Source organism: Lagenorhynchus albirostris, chromosome 2, assembly GCF_949774975.1.
Source record: "Lagenorhynchus albirostris chromosome 2, mLagAlb1.1, whole genome shotgun sequence".
NCBI classification, from domain to species: Eukaryota; Metazoa; Chordata; class Mammalia; order Artiodactyla; family Delphinidae; genus Lagenorhynchus; species Lagenorhynchus albirostris.
In genome coordinates, this window is record NC_083096.1 from 128957098 (window position 1) to 128980189 (window position 23092).

Consider the following 23092-nt stretch of genomic DNA (forward strand, 5'->3'; position numbering starts at 1 on the left):
CAGAATCATTTATTCTGGTGATTCTCTCTCTTTGACTGCTGAATTGATGGCAGCATATTTGACGATACTAAATTGCACAATGTTATCACACTATTCACTAGGACTTATTTTAGTTCTCTGAGTAATGTGATTGATGCCTTGAGTGTGTTCTTTTATGGACACATGGGGTAAACTTCCTGCTTCCCACTTAATTAGATCTTTATTCCATTAACTTGTCTATCTGGTTGAAATTATAAAATCAGTCATATATATAAGTTAACACAGTTGGATGATAATTTGGAAGGAATAATAATCCTTTCTAAAAAAGGGCTTTATTGAAGTATAGTCGATATATAACTGGTGCTTATTTATAGTGTAAATTTCCATCATTTTTGACATAATCTACATCTATGAAACCATCACACAATCAAGATAATCAAGATATCCAACGTCCCTAAGAGTCTCCCCCTGTGTTTTTGTTTTCCTCTCTCCTGCCCTTCTCCATCCTTTCCCTCTATGTGCCTTGGTAATTACTAATATATTTTCTGACATTACATATTAGTTTGGACTTTCTAAAATTTTAGATAAACAGAATTGTAAGGTGTGTGATTTTTTTTTTGGTCTGATTTTTTCCACTCAGCGTAATTATTTTGAGATTCATCCATGTAGTGTGTGAATCAATAGCTCATGTCTTTTTATTGCTGGGTGGAATATGGATATACCACAGGTTCGTTTTGAAAATTCATTCACTTGTTGAAGAACATTTGGATTCTTTCTGTCTTTTGCCTATTACAAATAAAGCTGTGATAAATATGCGTGTACAAGCCTGTGTATGGGCACATGCTCTTATTTCTCTTGGATAAATATATGACTGGATCACATGATAGGTGTACCTTTAACTTTTTAAGAAACTGCCAAACTGTTTTGTGAAGTGGAAAATACAGCTGAGCGTGAGTTTCAGTTCCTCTCCATCCTCACCAACATTTGGTAGGATCTGTCTTTTTATTTGTCATTCTCATAGGTGAGTAACAGTATCTTACTGTTTTGGTTTTTTTTTTTTTTTTTTTTTTTTTGCGGTACGCGGGCCTCTCACTGCTGTGGCCTCTCCCGTTGTGGAGCACAGGCTCCGGACGCGCAGGCTCAGCGGCCATGGCTCACGGGCCCAGCCGCTCCGCGGCACGTGGGATCCTCCCGGACCGGGGCACGAACCCGCGTCCCCTGAATTGGCAGGCGGACTCTCAACCGCTGCGCCACCAGGGAAGCCCTCATTGTTGTTTTAATCTGCATTTCCCTAATGGCTAAGGATCTTAGCACCTTTTCACGTGCTTATTTGTCATCAGTTATTTACTCAGGTGAAGTGTCTGCTCAGATTTTCTGCCAGTTTTTAAAACTGAGTTTTCTGTTCTCTTATTAATTTGGTTTTTTTTTGGTACATTCTGGATGTAAGTAATTTACCAAATACATGCTTTGCAAAGATTTTTTTTCCCCAGTCGGTGACTTGTTTTTTTTTTTCTTTCTCTTAAGAGTAATTTGAAGGGCAGAAATTTTAAATTCATCAATTTATTCTTTTATGGGTTGTAGCTAATCACCTTATTCTTTTGGAGTCTTATCTGAGAAATCTTTGCTAAATCCAAGGTCACAAATATTTCACCTATGTTTTATTCTAGAAATTTTTAATTTTTAGTTTTACATTTAGCTTTATGACCTATTTTTGGTTAATTTCTGTATATTTTCTGTGCGGTATGCGTCCAAGTTCATTTTTTAGTGTGTGGATATGGGTATCTAAATGTTCTATCACCATCTGTTGAATTTATCCACTTGGTAATTTTGTTGAAATTCAGTTGTCCATATATGTGTGGGCCTATTTCTAAATTCTCTATTCTTTTCCATTGACCTATTTTGTCCGTCTTTACACCAATCTCACACTGTCTTGATTGCTGTAGCTTTAAAGTTATTCTGAGATCAAGTAGTATTAGTCTACCAACTTTGTTCTCTTTCAAAATAGTTTTGGCTATTTTAAGTTCTTTGTATTTCCACATGAAACTTAGGATCACTGTGTCAATTTCCACATAAAATCAGTGGAGTTCCAATTCACCCTTTACTGTCTGCTCTGAGAGAATTAGTATTGGGCCGTTAATATATTTTTTCTTTGCCAACGTAACAGGCACTATCTTACTTTTTGTCAGTAGAGGGCACTAGAAAGACATTGCAGGAAGAAGAGACTTTTTCCCCTTCCTGGTTCCAGTGCGCTTGCTAGGCAGTCCTCTGCAGTACTCAAGGCTTTTCTAGAGCTAGGCTCCTGCAGTGCAGGAGGCACCTGGCACCCAAGAGTGTGGGTACTGCAACCCGTGTGGCTTTGCTAGTGCCCAGTGACACTGGCAGCTTCCACAGCCTCTGGCTCCTGAGGTACGTGTGGCTGGGCTGTCCCAGTGCCCAGCTCTTTTAATGCAGATGGGGTCCCTGGTTCCAGGCTCCTATCATATGCACACCTTCTCCATAGCCAGCTTCTGCAGTGCATGGTGGTCTGCGGTACCCACGGGCCATTAGCTTCCTCGGGCACCCTCCTCAGCCAGTTTTGCAGTGGAGTGTGCCTCAGTGAGACACCTCCCACGAACATCTGTGAGTCTGCTGGGCTCTCCCTATGCCATGGCCTGGAAACTCTCCAGGAAGTCAGTTGGGGCAATCAAAATCTCACCTCTCAGGGGTCACTGTCCTTCACCTGAGGTCCTGTGTCTTGCAAATCATTGTTTCATATATTTTGTCTGTTTCTGCAGTGTTTTCAGGTAGAAGGGTAAATTGGTCCCTGTTATTCCACCTTAACCAGAAGCAGAAATCCCAAAAAGATTTTTCTTCTTTGGGAAATGGTAAATATTTAAAATGAGTGAACTTCTTTATAACTTTCCTGTACATCTGGATAATTGACCCTTGTACCATTCCTGCAACTTTAAGTTCAGGAGTGTACTTTCTAGGGAAATTGAGGTTAATAAATGAAAATGTCGCTCACACTTGAATATAGGAAACTCTATTTGCCCCATAGTCACCTTCTATGCTGTGTAATTGTGATTGACGAGGCACAGTGGCTCAGCTGAGATGGTCCTTGGCACACATTCAAAACAGCTTGTGTGGAGAACTGCTATAGCCTTGTATGTGTAAGGCTGGGTTTGGGGTAGAGGTGGAGGGCAGGTGAGCTTCCTAAAGTTGCCATGTGCCCCTCCTCCCACTCAGATAATATCATCCCTGACTCTGAACTGCTCTGAATGAGAATTCTGGTTTCTGGAAGTTTGCCCCTCCATCTCTGCTGCAGAATATTGCTGAGCTCTCAGTTTGGTGCCAACTCTGCTATCTTCCTTCTCTATCTTTCAGACCCATAAGGCTTGCTTGATGTACTGGTGATGAATTGGTGTTAAGCCTGGACTTCCCCTTAAGCTGAGTCTACTCTTTATGTTTTTCAATATGTGGGCAAGAAAAATTTTATTTGACGACTCTAGAAGAAAATAATAACTACTCAGAGCACTTGTTAAACTAGACTTCAGCACCTACCATCACTCAGTCCACTGTTAGCAGTGGTTGCTCAAATGTTTTTTTAATTGGTAAGGAATCTGCTCAGTTTCTTTTCCATGTTGCTCAAAATGAGCTCTAAGTGGTGTCTTGGTGGAGGATAAAGTTTCTCTTTTGAAAGAAAGTCAGCAAGGGGAGGAGGTGGAATTTATTAAGTCAATAAACATTTATGGACGCCTAACTATGTAAGCTGGGGTTGTTTGTTTTTGTTGTGAGTGGGGAGGCAATTAAAAAACGAGCAAAAGACATATATACACTAATATGTATAAAATAGATAACTAATAAGAACCTACTGTATAAAAAATAAATAAAATAAAATTCAAAAAAAATGAGCAAAAGAGCCCCTGCCTTCAAAGGGCTTACAGTGTCAGATGGACTATGAGAGAAGTAGTCAGTATAAGCCAATAGGTGAAGCACCCAGGCTCGTCAGTTACATTACATTTCTTTCTCTTTTTTTTTTGCGGTATGCGGGCCTCTCACTGTTGTGGCCTCTCCTGTTGTGGAGCACAGGCTCCGGACGCGCAGGCTCAGCGGTCATGGCTCACGAGCCCAGCCGCTCCGCGGCATGTGGGATCTTCCCGGACCGGGGCACGAACCCGTGTCCCCTGCATCGGCAGGCAGACTCTCAACCACTGAGCCACCAGGGAAGCCCAAGGACAGATTAAAAAAAAAAAACTGCTTTGTAGTTTCTTGCACATATTTACTACTGTGAAGGCAAGTACTGTGTCTTAGGTTCTGGGAAGGGAAAGGTATAAAACACAGAACCCAGTGCAGAGTAGGAACTCAATAAAGTATTTTAAAAATAAATTCATACATTTAACAATTATATATTGGCTGCCTAATCAGTGTACCAGGCATTGTGTAATGCACTAGAATGGGCAGTGAGAAACAGGACAAATGTGGTCTTGAGCAAACTTCTACTTTAAGCAGGGAGATATACACTTGAATAACTAATTGAAATATGGTGATAAGGGAAGGATAGACTATAACTGAGAAGCCTAAGGTTTTCTTGGGAATTAGAGAATTCGTTCCTAGCACAAGAGTTGTTCAAATAGGAGCTAATAACGGGAAATATGTTTCCCCCAGGTGGCAGCAAAGTCAAGGAGTTCTCTGCCTTTGAGCTACTGAGAAAGACTCAGATGCCAGAATACCAGTAGTAGATTTTTGTTTCCAGCGTATGGTCTGAAAACAAATGGGGAAGTCTTTGATACAGGATGAGAGAGAACCACAGGCAAAGCAAAGCCACGTGCGTTTTCTGCATCATTTCTCTATGTGGCGCTGTGTTTGGCTTTATCCTCCTCCCCACCTCTCCCCATGATGGAACTTTTGAACTTGAGTTGTTTCTTTGAAAGTGAATAACAAAGGAACAGCAATTAAAGTGATTCACTGCTTGGAGATGAAATTAAATTTAGAAGAATGTCACTTCATGATCTGTTCATAAATTTCAGATCTCATAATTTCAGTGAAATATACTAAATCTCCCATCTACCAATATACAGTATACACTACAGCTACTTACGGCAATATAATTGAAAAAAGACTCAATATGTGCAGTCATCCACAGATCAAAGGCTCAGTTAATTTGGAAGGGCATAGGAAAAGCACTAGTATTAATTTGGCTCAAGTACCACATCACTGGAATGCTAAAGTCATGGACACCAGGCTCACTGGTATAGACCTCCGCAGACACTTGTCAGAGTGTGCTGGGGAAACCGAAACAAGATGAAGGACCCAGCTTGTATAGGGACAGGTTCGCAGGTGACTGGTAGGCTGCTATACCACTTCTTGGGATTTAAAAAAGATTATTATTAAGGACTTCTTAACTCCCATTGCCCCATATCTACACCTCTCCTATAGTGGACTTTGCATTATATTTATGTACAAGTTTTATTTTCCATATCAATTGTCTTCACCACCAATATATCCCTGTCTAGCACAATGGCAGCCACATAATAGACATTCTGTAAATGTTAGGTGAGTAATTCAACTCAACTTGTTCAGCAAATATGCACTGGGTTCTCCATGCCAGGCCCTGTTTTAGGTACTGAGGATATAACAATGAACGAAATACTTAAAGTCCCAGCTCTCATGAAGCTTACACTCTAGTGGGGGAAGGGACAGACAGTGGACACTGAAAACATGGAACATGTTAATTAGCATGTTCATTAACTAGAAAACAGGAAGTATGTTAACTACGAGGGAAGAGAAAGTGAAGTAAGGAGAAAGGAAGTGTTGACAGCGGAGAGGGCAGGAGAATTGCTATTTTACATAGAAGGTCTCTGATAAATCTGCTGAAGAATCATGAAGGAAGTGAGGGGGCAAGTCACTCAGATAGTTGCGAGAAGATTTCACTAAGGCGGAAGGAGCAACAAATGCAAAGACCCTGAGGTGCAGGTGGGGTTGGGCTGATGAAAGAAAAACAGCCATGAAGCCAGAGTGGCTAGAGGGGAGTGATTAAGGACGAGGGTGACGGAGGCAAGATCAGAGCGGTGGCAACTGGGATGGGTCGTGAAGGACAAATCTTATAGACCATTATGAAGCATTTGGCTTTAACTTTGAACAAGTTAGGAAGATTTTGAGCTGAGGAGTGACATGTTACATTGAAAATAGATTTCAGGGGGAACCAGAAGTGGAAGTACCCCTACTACAATTGGATCTCTCTGAATAAATGAATGAATAAATGAATAAATGAAAGACAATTAGTAAGCAGACAAAAAAGCATTCATTCTCGTGTGATCCTTAGTGTTTTTCATTCCATTATAGACACCTCTCCACATTTTCGACTACTCATTTTTTTTAGGGTGTGTTTCTACCTGCAATTCAGGGAAGCCTGAGCTTTCTAAGGTCTAGGTCAGTCAGTAATAAGTAGTCTTTAAAACTGGTGTGACAGAAAGTCATGCAAATTCTTTACTCAAAGAAGGGTCTACAGAAGAAAGATGTATGTATGTATACAAAGTCTGTATACAACCTAAGCTAATGATGCTTACTTTTCTCTAACAGTTCAAATGCATATTCTGTATGAGGAGCTTTTAGTTGCTGTTGATGCATGGTCATGGCAAATGATCTTTCTGCTCTGAAGATGAAAAAGAAGAGATGTGGGAGAAACCAGAACGCTATAGCCTGAATGCTTGTGTTCTCCCAAAATTTATGTATTTAAACCTAATCCCTGATGTGATGATATTTGGGACGTGATTAGGTTATGAGGATAGGGCACTCAAGAATGAGATTAGTGCCTTTATAAAAGAGACCCACAAAGTTCCTTAGCTCTTTCCAGTATGTAAGATTCCGATGAACCAGGAAGCTGGCTCTCATCAGATACCGAATCTGCCGGGGCCTTGGTTTTGGACTTTCCAGCCTCCAGAATTTTGAGAAACAAATTTCTGTTATTTATAAGCCACCTAGTCTGTTATAGCAGAGCAAATGAACCAAGACACCAGCGTCCACAGTATTTGTTTCTCTGCAAAACTCTGGGCCCAGAATAAAACCTAAATGCTGTTTAAAAGGATATTTAGGGAGATTGCTAGATCTCAGTGGCTAGAACGGAGTGCAGTTACTAATTATATTAGTTTTCCAGCATAATGTTGTTAGATTTAGACTTAAAAAAAAAAAAAGGCTAGTGTTTCTGAAATGTAAAGAGGGTTAACAATTAGTCATATAGATTTTCACTTAAAATAGAGTTCCAAGTTCTAATTATACTTATCACTATTTCAAAAATTTTTATAAAACAGTCTAGTGTTCTATATGCACATTTAATTTTTTCTCTCATCTTTATTTCCATGGCTACTAAGCTCTAGTCCCTGCAAGTAAAAAATAAAAAGCAATTCTTTCCTCACCTAGGTTTGTCCTTTGTTTATACATCAGATTCAGACCTGGAATTGTATTAGTGACACACTTGAAAACCAGTTTGACTTAGGTGTTTAGTTTTCAGTGTAGACTAATAATCGCCCTTAACTTTTTTTTGAATCTGAACCCCTTTGTGAAATTGATGAACACTGTAGAGTGTCTATGGACAAATGTGCATGTGCACACACACATTAGATATGAAATATAATTTCAGGGGATCCATAGACTTCCTGAACCCCATCCATGGGACACCTTATAGAGAAGCATGTACATTCAGGTAAAGCCCATTGTCAAGTTGTACTGATATAAGTGTAATCAGGCTCACGTAAATAGAGAGTGGTACATTTTTACCTAAAATTTTTACTTTGCTGTGATTATTTTTTTGGCTAGTTTTTCCTTACTTAACAAGGGTAACACATAACTTGTCCTCTTACATATCTGCATGTTATGGAAAGGTGGTTTTATTCCAGGTTCTCATTCCAATGCACCATTGTTTCAGTTTATATGTGGGTGACTCCCACCCAGGAAAGACTAAGACAATAAAGACATGATCTAGACATTTCCTTTTGTGAGATAATACATTTTCTCATTGCTGATGGAGTTGGTTGGGTTTTCTGTAACCTGCAACCAAAACTGAATCAGAGATTTCTGTATTAGATTAGATTACTGGACCTTTTGGCATATTTTTTTTAAAAAGCAGTGAATTAATATTCCTAATCAAATTAATTCTAGGTATGCCACCTGTTACTGTTGACTGGATTTTTTTTTTTTTTGGTTTTAGGATATGGAATGAAATAATTATATGTAGGGTGTCCCCACTGAATTGGATAAAGTTTGGAGAATACAATGGACCAAGCCCCAGGCTTACTTGCTCGGATCTGCTCCTTTGAAGTAGGCATTGACCGTTTCTGTAAATGCTGCTGCAACAGGGAGGGTGTCCTGGGCTCCCATGGTTAGGGGGCTGGGTCCCCTGGAAGAACCTGCAGGAAATGAAAAATCTTCATTTAATATGGATCGGAGCCATCTTGGTACACGTGGAACTAAAAGCCCATTAAAGGATTACAGGATGAAATCTAATTACTGAAAAAAAAAGCAATGTGCTAAGAGCCATAACTGTATATTCAACATAGAGCTCAAGTATTTAAAAGGAAATATTTGGCTGGTTCACAGACAAACACACTCGAAATTAATACAACGATGTATTTTACTACAGAAAAAAATCCAAGCAGAAGAATAAAGTCATAGGGGGTTTCAATGTTTTACATAAAGCATAAGGCAGTATTTGCATGACAGTTTGTACAGCAGGTAGTTGGTAAGAAAATTATTAGCTTCCTATTTAAGCCTTCACCTTATACAATTGCTCACACACTCAAAACTGTTTGCATTTCTTCATTTTAAAGAGACAAACAGCCATGGAGCACAGTGTTACACATTGTCCTTCTCTGGGGTGTTTCCATTTCAAAAAGTCCAATTACCCTCAGATCAAGTAGACTCAAGTGTACATGTCCCCAAACATACACAACCCAAACGTCCACCTTGACTTAGCACAAACACATCAATGCATCAATTCATATTATTAAAAATAACAGTTTACTGACCATCTACTACATACCAGGCACTACACTGGATACCTTACAAGAATTACCACATTCAAGACCCACATCAGCCCTGTGGGATAGGCATTATTATTCCCATTTTACAGAAAGAAAACTGAAGCTCAAAGAGCTAAGTGACTTGCCCAAGATACAGTTAGTTAAGTGGCAAAACTAAAATTCATACCTAGGTTTGCCAGCCTATCAGGCTCATGATTTTCCCTATGCTGTTTTTACCATATTGTTTGTCTAAATGAAACATTTTCCTGTATGTTTTTGATACAACTTGAGGTTTCCAAAAGGAGCGAAGTTTAGGACTGTTGTCTTCATTAACAATCTCTAGACATGGTACTGAAGAGTCAAGTTTTATTAGGACAAAGTATTTAATTATGTCACACATTCACTGCTTCTCCTTCTTATCACACAAAACACATTTACTCTTCTCCACCTCATCACAGACGACGCGTTATGCTTTTTATCTTTTACCTTTAGTAACTTTCATACTCTTCTCTGATTATGAAAAGATCTACCTTTGTATATTTCCCTCCTCAATAAAGTTTTCCTTGATAATTCTAGTTCATCCTAGCGTCTACATTTTCTATCTTCCCTTGTCTTTCAATATCTTGGATGTAGTAATGGATCACCAACAAACATTGGCTTATTAGCTGCTATGTATCAGGCATTACGGTAGGTGCCGAGGATTCAGAGATAATTAAACATAATCTTTGTCCTCAGGAAATAGGTTTTTGTTGCTTACGAGCCACGCCTCGAGTGGTATTTTGTTACAGCAGTCAGAATGGACTGAGACACGCAGTCTGGCCCAGATCTATCCTTCCTCACCTCTTCTCTCTCTTTCCAACAACGCTATACCCTAGCTGTGTTCACCTCTGGGCACTACAGTCCTTACTGTGGGTTTAATCAATAATGCCAGAGAAGGAAAAAACATCAAGATTTTACAAAGAACCCTTTTACCTTAAAGGATCCACAGTTTACAATTCTAATTTCTTCACATCCCTATACATTGCAATTAATATGCCATCTTCTATTTTACTTTTTTCATTTATTACACAATTTTCCTTATTGCTATCTGGTCTACATATCATTTCCATGAGTATATATTATTCTACAAAAATTCTCCAAATGTTGGGTCATTTCTAGGTAGAAATTATTCTAAATCCATCTTCGTATAAATTGGTCTTTTTCTTTTAATTATTTTTTAAGCTATAGTTTTATTACTACAAAGTGGGATGACCCAACCATAAGGCAGATAAATTTTTGATTGCTAAGAATGCCAGATTATTTTATCTTATTTTTAAAAATAAATTTATTTATTTTATTTATTTATTTTTGGCTGTGTTGGGTCTTCGTTGTTGCATGCGGGCTTTCTCTAGTTGCGGTGAGCAGGGCTATTTCTTTGTTGCGGTGCGCGGGCTTCTCATTGCAGTGGCTTCTCTTGTTGCGGAGCACGGGCTCTAGAGCGCAGGCTCAGTAGTTGTGGTACATGGGCTTAGTTGCTCCGTGGCATGTGGGATCTTCCCGGACCAGGGATCGAACCTGTGTCCCCTGCTTTGGCAGGCAGACTCTTAACCACCACGCCACCAGGGAAGTCCCCCAGAATATTTTACGTAAAGATTATACTCAGTGAAAATGCTATTAGTAATAAATGAATGCTTCTGTTCCCCTGCAGTACCTTAGAGAGTCTTTGTTACTATGATTATTGGAAAACTGGGCTGAAACCAGGAGAGTGTCTAAGATGCTGAGAAATTCAAACCTTATGGCCTAAGGTGACTAAGAGGGGCCTAAAAACTATTTTCAAATACCTGAAATAATATTACCAGACAGTGACTCTAGGGACCAGAATTCATGGCCATGGATCTGCAAGTTAATAGCTTTGTGACCTCGGGCAAATGAATTATCTTTAGGTTTTCTCAACCATAAAAAGAAGGCAATAGATCACATCATCCCTGTGTGTTAGGATTCTATAGTTTTAAGTTGTTTATAGGAATTTAAGGAGTTTTAAACAGTAGGAACAATTTTCTCACACAGAAATAAGCTGCTTTGAAAGCTGTATCCCTTCACTGGTGGTTTTAGTGAACCTGCCAAATATTTACTGGGTCTCTACTATGTGTAAGATAGTGGTGGGAACACAGATACGTAAACTTTCAGGAAATAAGATACAAGCATATAGGAAACCCAGTAACAATATCATATACAAACAAGAGCTTAAGACAATAGCTCAAGTGACAGCACTATGAGCTTTTTTCACTACAAGATTAATTGTCCAATGAGCAGAACAGGAAATTCTGCTCCTTGATTTAATAAAAAGAAGCTCAGACTCTGGTGTCACATAGACTTGTGTGTGAATCCCAACACCTCCACTTACAATCTGCTGTGACCAGGAGCAAGCTATTTAATCTGTCTGTGACTCAGTTTCATCTTTAAAATAAAATATCAATAGATAATAATATCTATATTAAAGGTTTGTGGTGGACATCAAATGGGATATCCTTAGCGTGGTATATACTTGAAAAAACATCTTCTTCTTGTTTTTGTTGCTATTATTTTGTCAGGGTGAGTTTTACTAAGGTTGTTGAATTAGAGTTGCTGCTTTGAATTTGAATAGTTATTGAGGTAGAGAATGAAGGGAGGTACCACAAATGGTACTCCTCACTGAGCAAGGAGATGGACCAACATTTTCAGGTTCCTTCCAACCCCAAATTTCTTTTATCATAAGAGCAATGAATTCTATCATGCACGTTTAATTTTTTGTATTACATGGGTGGCTCTCATATCTATTCAAGTCGCTTGATATAATGCTTGGACTCATAGGAGATGAAAGTTGGTTGAATGCATATTTGTCTGTTGATTCATTCGAATGTGAGTTCCTGTAATAAGTAGGCATTGTGCTAGTTGCTGAGGGATTCACAGAAATGTATGAGATGTACCCCTCCCTTCATGGAGCTTGTAGGATAAAAGGGGACTATAATAGTAAATACAAATGAAAGACAAAGCACTACATGAAGTTAGATAATATTGATAGCTAAGTATTATAATTATTATATTATTAATGATTATTTTTAAAGAATTCAATGTCGAAATAGTAATTATTATGTCAGTCCTACAATAAAATAAAATATCAAACACTAATATGGCTTTTTGTTCTTTACACATTGAGGGGATAAACAGGTTCAGTATAATTATCTCTGTTGCACTAGCCCAAGTTCACTCTGCTAGTAAGTGGTAAAGATGAAATTCAATCCTAGGTCTCCTAGTGCTAACAAAAACAGTAGTAGCAACAACGAAAACTTTGTACCTCTTATCGCATACTAAGAACTATTCCTGTATTACCTCTTAATCCTGATAATACCCCTATTAGGGAACTACCATTGTTATCCCTGTTTTCCAGAGGAGAAAACTGAGGTTACAAATCATTCAGTAGCCTTGCCCACAGTCACCCAGTTAGTAAGCAGTAAGCACAGCATTGGGATGCAAACCTAGTACTTCCTGACTCTGGATCCTGAGCTCTTACCTACACTGCTCATGGAACATGTAAGTCAGAACAAAATTATGTTAGACATCTGAGGGTGCATATGTGGTCCCCCAAGAAGGACAAGTTGCTGCCATTACCTTGTCGAGTTCTGACAAAATAGCAATTCCAGGGTCCTGGAAAGCAATTGCCAAGCACACTTAGGGAGTTCTGAGAAATGGAAGAAGGCACATAGAGTCACTATCATGTGATGAAATTTTCTGAAAGGCAGTTTTCTGTGACTCTCATTACCAAGCAAGGTTATACACACACACACACACACACACACACACACACACACACACACACACACACTAAGGCTAAAGAAAAGTTAGTATGACATCTTTAAAAGAAGAGGTCATCCTACTATATAGCACAGGGAACTATACTCAATATTTTGTAATAACCTATAAGGGAAAAGAATCTGAGAAAGAATATATACATATATATATACATATATATATATGTAAAACTGAATCACTGTGCTGTACACCTGAAATGAACACAGCATTGTAAATCAACTAAAAGAAATCAATAAAAAAAGAAAAAGATAAGGTTGTTAATTTGTGAAAGCATTTCCTGAGTAGTCAACTGAAATATGAATGTGAGTATGGAGTAGGGGCTGTATATGTAAAAATATGAAAGGAGAAAGGGAAAAGGGAGAGCGATTTTAGAAGAGAAAGGGAAAGATACAAATAAAAAAGAGGGAGAAAAGGAAGCGAAATACCCAGGTACAGAACTTGAGTAAGAGTACAAGGTTTACTTGATAAATAAATGGCTGTTCGAGTCCCGGGTTCCACAGAGACGCCTGGTACTACACCACTGCCAGTCTTATGTGTGGAGGGGAAGTGTGTCCTCACGGTGTGCCCAGAGCAAGCCTGTCCGGTCCCCCTGCCCCCCTGTTCGGTACAATTTACTCCATTTTCTGTATAATGTTTTCCACTTTGCAAAGTTGAAATTTAGAACTTTTTTCATATCAAACCAGCTCATGAAGAAGACTTCTTTTGAGTTGTTTTAAATATAATGTGAATTTATGTCAGAGTAGTGCTTCCCTCAGGGGTGTTTGTAGCGTTTGTCACTATAGGCTTAATAAATGGTAATAGCTGTTATTTATTGTGTCCTAACTCTGTGCGATGCTTCATATGCATTACCTCCTTTAATTCACACAAACACCTCACCAAGTAGGTGCTATTTTTAACAACCTTTTCTTACAGATGAGAAAACTTTGGAGGTGTAAGTAGGTCAAACTCAGAGAGCAAGTGATCTATACTTTTAGCTATTATGCTTTGCTGTTACAGCAAAGAATCTAGAACCTCTTTGGAGGCTGTGGGCTTCAGTAGTGACTGTGCTTCTTAGTTAACATCTGCCCTTGGGCAGGTCACTGATTCTAGCTGCATCCCTATTAAATTGGGACATCAATGTCAGTGCCGCCAACTTTATCTGACTGTAAAGAGGATTTGCACTTACAAATGTCAGGAGTCAAAAGAGCTGCAAATTTTACTCTTTTCATCTGGGTTTGGAAACAGTCACTCTGAAAGTACAACATGAAGAATGGACAGCAGGAGAGGGCAGTCTTGTTTGTTTAGAATACCATTACCAGCCTTGCAGCCTACCAACCCGAACACCTGCTGCTCCACCAGGCCCGCTGTACACGCAGGGCAAATGACCCTTATGTCCAGGAGTGAGAACGCAGGAGACAACCAACAGATGGAAGCAATAGACAGCATCAGAATGCATGAAAGAAGAGAGGAGAAATTCCAGGAGTTGTATGAAGAAGCAGAGAGTGGGAACTGGATTAGCTTTTTCTAAAACAAAGCAAATCATATTAGTAGAATTAGTAAAAAAAAAAAATTATAGTCAATTCAATTATAATTTATAGAGTATATTCTGTATAATGTGATAAGGACAAAAATGTTGGAATCAGATTGAATTAAATTTGAATCCTGACTTTATCACTTATTGCGTTACCTTGGGAAAGTTACTTAACCTCTCTCATGTCCACCTTCATCATTTTGTAAAATGGAGATAGTACCTTCTACAGATACTGTGAAGATTACATATGATGATATAGAATGTCTTTGTTATCTGAGGATAATCAGTATCAGAAAAAAAAGTCACTTAGAAATGAATGCATTTAAACGGTTTCCAAAATTTCATAGGATATAGTAATAAAAAGGCTTGACTTGCACTCTAAATTGTCATAAACTAAATTTGTGAAAACAATCTTTTATTAACACACCGCAATTAAATAATCAATGAGTTCTTAGAATGAACAAAAATGATTTGTGTTGATATTTTGAGGAAAGGCATAGTGTTCTGATAAATTGTATTATAGCTTCATACAACAATCTAGTTTCAGATTTGGTTTTCTTTCATGATTATAAAGTGATCCTATATTGCAGGGTTAATTGAGAGTTTTATACATTTTCCTAAGGTTCTCTCAAGTTCTTGATTTTCTTTTGAAGTGGCTATGATGTAAGCTTCCTTTATTTCTTCTTTTTCAACCATTAATAGTATTATTTCTGCTAAACCCTCAATTGATGATGACTTTGAATATAACCTAAGCAGCTTTACACCATCACTTTCCTTGACTTCATGGAATCCTGTATCCTTTCTAAGATTGGCAATTTCATTTTGCAATAAATGTGCACTGCACCTGCATTGTGTGTCCATTATTTGTTTCAGACATTTATGGAAAAACTGACTACATCTGCATATTATGTGATGAACGGTGACAGATGCTAGGGTTAATCTGGTAAACTGATTTTAGAATGGGGACTAATGTTCTAGATCAATACTTTCATGTCGAGTTGGTCTTTACTTTCCTACCAAATCCAGTAACTGCAAAGACACCCATAAGGACACTAAAGTAAGGAGTTTCCCGAGTATATGTAAATCTGAGTGCCTCCGCATAGTAAATACTCAATAAGTAATAGCCATTATCATTAACAGAGAAGGAGAATTTGCTGGGCAGTTACAATATGTAATATATTGTTTCAGACTGCCCTCAACACCATATGCATTTAGCATACAAAGTAAGATAAAGAGACGATTAGAAGCTTTTCTTAGCCCAGTAGAAAGAATTTTATCGTGAGAGCTTAACTTGAGAAGGTGAGTTGTACTTTTGTGACCCTGTGAATCTTAGCTAGCTGAAGTGATGGTTAATAAAGTAATATTACTTTTTTAAAAATCACGGCAACTTTGTTTAAAAATTTTTAGGATAGGTTTGTAAGAAAAGGAGTCAAAGAAAAGTTATTACATATAAAATTTTCTATTTTTTTTCTCTGCATCTTGGAATGTTACAACTTTACATAAACTAGTTGACTTAAATTATTTGAACTTTATCTTATATGTGTATGTTGTATGTGTGTGTATATGCTGCATATAAAAATGTACATGTAAAATATTTTGTGTATTTTAGTATATTTGTATATTTTTGTCTCTTTTAGAATTCTAGGTCTAAAAGTTCTGTATCTAATGAATGCTGTAGGTTAATCTCATAAATAACAATGCTGTGATGATAGCTAAACTGAACATATACTTTTTGTATCCCAGGACTATTCTAAAAGTTTCACATGCATTACCTTACTGAATCCTCACATTTAAAAAAATATTATTATTACTATTTTGCAGATGACAAAACTGAGGCTTAAGAAAGTCTGAAAGATTCCCTAAGTGCTAGTTTGGTTCCTCACATCCTGAAGTAAGTGGCATCAATTGACTTGCTAAGTGCCAAGTGCCAGTACAGAGGAAAAAGGGCAAACCTCAAACGAGGAGTCACCAACATTACTGAGTACTTGCTATGGGCTACACACTCTCGTTCATGCTTTACACATACTGCATCATTTAATTATCACCACAGTCCTGTGCCCACATGGGCACTACTACATATTACAGATCAAGAAACTGAGTCTGAAAGAAGATAGTCTTTTGCTCACATTCTCACCGTAAGCAGTGGAGTTCGTTAGGATTCAAACGAAGGTCCACTTAACTCCACGCTCCTTCCACATAAGGAGCCCCATAGGCTTGTCTCGACTCACAGTGGCTTTGGGTGAGTTATACTTGTTACATGGTTTTCAGTGTGCAAGGCATACACCTTCAGGAAAATGAGGAAGGCATACTTAAAGTCAGTTATCATAGAGTAGAATTAAGGACACTGAATTTCTGGGTAGGTAAATAGGATTAGAGCTGTTTTCAGTCTTCCTCTTCAAAAGTCCCTGCTCACCTGCCTTGGAGAGATATACATATATGTAAAATATATAAATATATACATATATAAATATATAAAAATATATTTTATGTGTAAAATGTATATATACACATATAATATATATATTTCATGTGCATATAATTGCTTTTCAAATTCCACTTAGTCCATAAACATGTGATTGGTCAACATTTTTGTTGTATTTTATAGAGAATTTTCTTCAAACTGAGTCTTTGCTTATGGTTCTCAAACCATCATCCAACATTAATTAATGCTGTATTTAATTAACTTCCTAAAACAATATGGTTGACTCAGAAAATGGGAAAATTTTGTTTCCTTTTCATCATCAAAGTCACATCAAGCATATTCAACACAAGGACTATTATTAGACATGGACATAAGGCAGGAGACAAAGCCATAATGAAAACGTCTTCAGTATGAGGACTCACATGACCAAAACCTATACAACTTCATACAGACAATACTGAGAGTGATTAAGCATCTGAAGCTAAGCCAGCTAGAGCGCGGTATGGCAAAGAATGTGGAGAAGACATGAAGAGCTACTCTATGTAGAACACTTATACGGGATGGCCATTGTGCCGAATACTTTACATGCATTATGTCTTCTACTTTCCAAACATCTCTTTGAGGTACATACCATTATTAGGCATGTGTTACCATCGAGGAGATTGAAGCTTAGTGAGATTAAATAATTTGCTCAAGGTAACTTGCTCTATAGTAAGTAGAAAGGTGCTGTGACTGAAACGAGATCTAACTTCAATTGTATTTTCAGTGTTGGCCTGTTCATGTTCAAAAGCTTTGCTCCAATATCCAGCTGGAGGAACAGTATGCATTCTCAATGGGGCAGCTTCTCCCCAAAAGGGGTAGAAATTGGTTCTTAGGGGAAGGTGAAGGAAATCTTTACCTTTTTATGTATGAAGCACACAGATATTCATACAGTACATAACCAGGTGTACAGTACATCTGTGATATTAAAATTGTACTGGGGAGCAATGAGGGGGAAACAAAGGTCTAAAAAGACTCTGTGGGTAAGGGAAGGGGGATAATGAAAAAACAGTTTGAGAAGATCTGGTTTACAGCTTTAAAAGGGTCATTGGTTGTGAATGTCCTTTACACCTCATCAACTCTCTTGGGAAAAACTTTACGGGACTGGTTTTGCTAAAGGATAATAATGGTTTATTTCTTTCTTCAAACTTACAGAGTGAATAATATCTATGGGGCTGAAATTATGGGTGGGCTAATCAAGGTCATTGGGAAAATATCCAGTAGGGACCCCACAGAGGAACCATAAATGGCTAAAAATTTGAAAACAAGTTCAGCCTCGCTAGTAATCAAAGAAATACAACAGGAAGAGAGAAATAATTTTTTATCTTTTCAGATTAGAAAAGATCTGAAAAAAACAATACTTCATGCATGTGAGAATATAATGAAATAGGCACTGTAATATAATGTTGATGGAAGTAAAAGTTGGTATAACCTTTCTAGAAAACTGCTTGGCAATGTGTATCATGAGCCTTTAAAGGTGTCATAAATTTAGCCCATAATTCCAATTTTAAGGATCTATTCTAAGAAAATGTCTTAAGGCCAAAGAATTATGTGCAAAGATGTTCATGGCATGTGGGAGAACTTGAAGCAATTTAAATGCCTAATAACTGAAGTGAAATAAATCACAATTCATGACAGAATAAAATGCTATGCAGATATTAAAAGGTTTTCAGTAATTAAAAATAGAGCTAAAACAATCACATATCACATTTTACCTATTAGATTGGAAAATATGAGAAATACTGACATAACTCAGTGTTGCTAAGTGCATGGAAAAAATGTTAATCATAATGCTGGTATAAATTTTTGGATGGACATTTGGCAATATGTAGTATTATTTTAGATATGCATACCCTTTAACACAGTGATTCCAGTTTTAGCAGTTTATCTTTTGGAAAAATTCACACAAGTACGTGAGGACATAGGTTTAAGGCTGCTCACTGCACCATTTTACACAATAGCAAAAAAAAGAAAAGAAAAAGCCAACCTAAATATCCATTAATAAAAGAAAGGTACATGCATACAATATAATACTATGGAAACATTAACATGATTATATAGATGTATATGTATATAATACACACACATACATATCCCAAACACTCCATATCATAAATTTAAATGGCTACTATTGAATGCAGGTTATAGAGCAGAGTCTATCTTCTATTTGCATAAAACCGTACATACTTCCTTGATTGTTAAGAAACATAATTTGAAAACATGAAAATATTAAAATTTCTGAAATTGAGATGCATCTTGTAATCAATGTCAAAAGAAAACTGGCAGCTGCTAACAGAACATGTTCCAGAGTTGTCTCTGCTTGTACTTGTGGGAATGTAACCTTGATTAGAAGTGATCAGCTCATCTCGAGGTCCCCTCAGTTGAGTTATTTGAATTGACAGCCTCTCATGTGATTAAATTTGGACCCTTATTTTCCCTTAAGAATTGTTTTTAAAGATTCCACCTGATGCAGTAATAAAGTGAAAAGTTATTTGTACACAGAAGATAAACTGTCACACACCAAGCTATGCAACGGCAGGCAGGAGAAACTGCCAGATTCTTTGAAAAGTAAACCATGGAATTTCGAAAGATGGGACAAGTAGGTTATGACTGAATTATGCATCATGAAAGAATATATAACTCAGGTGCTAAAACTGTATCTGTCAACAACTTCTGGCTGACTTTCAAGAAAGTTACCTTTTGGCAATTTATAAATAAACTTAGGAATACGAATGCAGAAAAAACCTTGGAATTTTTGATGTGCCCCCAAATGAAACCATAAACATCAAAGAGAATAAAAAGATCCAGATTATGAACATGCTGTATAAAAAGCACCAAGTCACTGTGATATTAAATATAACTGCTGATGGCCAGAGTGACTTAGGTGTATTTTTAATTCTGAAATTGAAATAAGTTTAGATTCAATTTCTGATGGTTATACTGAAGATAGTGGCTTGCAATTTGTCTGTTATTGTTAGTTAGGAAAAAAATGCCTTTATACTTTTAATGAAGCTTATTTTGCACCTGAAGTGTTGTTAAACCAATGGAGCACATCCCAATGGATGGCTTTTTGGAATCAAGTAAAGGCAGCACGCGCGCGCGCACACACACACACACACACACACACACACACGTATGATTTCAGCATTGTATTCACTCTTTTTTTTTCAGTTCCAGGATCTTTTTTCTTTAACTTTATTGAGGTACAATTGAGAAATAAAATTGTCAGATATATAATGTGTACGTGTGATGATTTGATCTACATTTACATTATGGAGGATTCCTCCCATCTAGTTAATTCACACGTCCATCACCTCACATATTTTTCTCCCTTCCTTCCTTCCTTCCCTTCCTTTCCTTCTTTCCTTCTTTATTTCTTTTGTGAGAACATTTAAGTTCTACTCTCTTAGCAAATTTCACTTGTATCAATACAATACAGTGCCATCAACTATAGTCACTACGTTATACAGTAGATCCTCAGACCTTATTCATCTTATAGTTGAAAATTTGTACCTTTTTACCAGCCTCTCCATATTTCCCCCACATCCAGCCCCTGGCAACCACTTTTCTACTCTCTGTTTCTATGAGTCTGACTTTCTCTTTTCTAGATTCCACATATAAGTGATACCATGTAGTATTTGTCTTCCTCAAGATCCATCCACGTTGTTGCAAATAGCAGGATTTCCTTCTTTCTCTGTATTTACTCTTTTATCTATACTTCTCCATATTGTTTGAAGTTTTAAAAAGTAATGTGCTTACATCAATTTCACAATCAGAATAAAACAATGAGCTATTTTCAAATACAGTTTAATGGCATGGGGGACATTATCATACGTTAAAGTAAGAGAATGCATACTTATATACTGTATGAAAATATAAACTACACACACACACACACACACGAGTTACCTACACAAGAAAAATCTTAGAAATAAAATACACCAAAACAGTGGTTATCTATGGTTATTAGATTATAGATTATTTCATTTTTTATAGCTCTCTGTTTTTCTAAATTTTATATAATGAGCATGATTAGGGATAGTATGGCAAAAAATATTATAAATAGAAGATGTGGTACATATATACAATGGAGTATTACTCAGCCATTAAAAAGAATGAAATAATGCCATTTGCAGCAATATGGATGGACTTGGAGATTATCATGCTCAGTGAAGTAAGTCAGACAGAAAGACGAATATCATTTGATATTGCTTATATGCAGAATCTAAAAAAAATGATACAAATGAACTTATTTACAAAACAGAAACAGATTTATAGGCTTAGATAACGAACTTATGGTTACGGGGAGGGGAAGTGGGGGAGGGATAGATTGGGAGTTTGGGATTGACATGTACACACTGTTATGTTTAAAATAGATAACCAACAAGGACCTACTGTATAGCATAGGGAACTCTACTCAATACTCTGTAATAACCTATGGGAAAAGAATTTGAAAAAGAATAGATACATGTACATGTATTGATATAAGTGAATCACTTTGCTGTACACATGAAACTAACACAACATTGTTAATCAACTATACTCCAATATAACATAAAAATCTAAAAAGAAAGAAATTGAGAGTTATACTAGGATCTTAAATAACTCTGAAGCTTCTACATTTCTCCTTTATTTCTTGAATGGTTTCTGTTCTTACAGTCAAAAAGTAGATGCTGGTAATTTTGAATTTTATGATATTTGATATTTATGAATGGAGAGGCATAAAGAATGCTGTCGGTCCTAGTCTGACTGCCTGAAAGCCTGCTATTTGAGCCACCAGTTTCCTGGGGAATGGGCTGTGAGCAGAGTCCAAAAAAGGCAAAATCTAGGAAAGGAATAATCAACATTAAGTAACTCATTCTTCCCCTTCCTGGACTCACCCGTTACAATGATGACTGCAGCTCCGGAAAGTCACCAAAACATCTTTGAAAAATTAACCTCACCCTTGCTCCTTTGTGATACTTCTCCAGAAAAAACTTTCGTGTTTCTCAAAGGCATAGTTCAATGAGCCTCTAAATCAAATCTTGAAGCAATGTTGCAGTTACTCTGAATATAAGACTGAGCAACACAATTGTAAGTTGCACACACTGTCTGTGTGAATATGTGTCAGCAGGAAAAGAAGCCCCATATTTACTAATATCCTGGTGACTCAGTACAGCAGAGCCAGCAGAAAAGGAACACGTCCATGAAAATTCCTGTCTCCTGAAATTCTACACTCTAGCAGAGATTATTGCCACATACATGTGGCAAAATAGTTGAAGATACAAAAGGGTTAAAATCTTAAGGGCAATGACTTATCTTAATGCCTTATTTTGATGACCTTAAATCAATCTTTGATTTAATAAATAAAGCAATGAATGTAAAATTCTTAGCAACATAAAGTATTCATTAATGTTAATTATTTTAAGAAATGATTATATTTGTATAGTACTTTATAGTTTACAAAGGCCTTTCACAAGTAATTGACTAAAGTCTATTAGGAGTATGTTTGATATTGATGAAATATAAACATTCCACATACATAAAAGGGCTTAGAAATGGGAGATTCTCCCGAGTCTTGACATCACCTCTTTGAATCCCTTTTTCATTCACTGTGTCAGCTCTCCTCTCTCTAGTGGGTAATCAAAGGTCCTTTTCTCTGTCTGGGGGGGTCAGAGTCAGGAGTACAATGTATGGGCTGTCTCCATCTGTGGACAGCTCTTCTTAGAAGACACATAATAAAAGACTATTGTACAAACTAGTATGTGTAAAATAAGTTACAGGGATATATTGTACAACACAAGGAATATAGCTAACATTTTATAATAACTTGAAATGGAGTATAACCTTTAGAAATTGTGAATCACTATATTTCACACCTGTAACATATAATATTGTACACCAACCACACTTTAGTTAAAAAAAAGCTATGCATGATGAAGGCTCACAACTATGCAAAGGTAAAATAGATCCTTCTGGTGATTCTCAGCTTCTCCACTCTTTTCTCAGGAAGTTTGAAGTTACTTGTCAAATTTGCTGAAATACCTTGATTTACAAATTCCTTAATAAAAGAAATGGTAACAGATTTTCTTCCAACAACTCCCATCAGCATGAACACAGCATCCCGAGGAGTGTATCACCAGGCAGATCATTAGCCTCAGCGAGGTAGCTTTAATGATTGGCTCTGGTGGAGGCTGGTGGTAGGAGGTGAGTGTAGAGCAGGAGGACACATCCTGCTTCCACGGGATTCTCCTGCTCCATAAGCAGCCAGAAAAGAGGGCCCGTTGTCCCTGCTGACAAAGAGCAGGGGGCCATGTAGCAGCTCACAGCAGATTGAGTTGC

The 23092-nt window shown here is 37.3% G+C and overlaps 1 protein-coding gene across 4 annotated transcripts in view; it reads right to left on the reverse strand.

Annotated features, from left to right (window-relative positions):
• Positions 1–23092, reverse strand: part of SGIP1 (SH3GL interacting endocytic adaptor 1) — a 217130-nt gene that overhangs the window by 13472 nt on the left and 180566 nt on the right. For all 4 annotated transcript variants that reach the window (XM_060139821.1, XM_060139823.1, XM_060139822.1 and 1 more), the window contains one exon: positions 8249–8360. In XM_060139821.1, coding sequence (XP_059995804.1) covers positions 8249–8360 — 112 coding nt within the window. The remainder of the gene's footprint in view (positions 1–8248; positions 8361–23092) is intronic.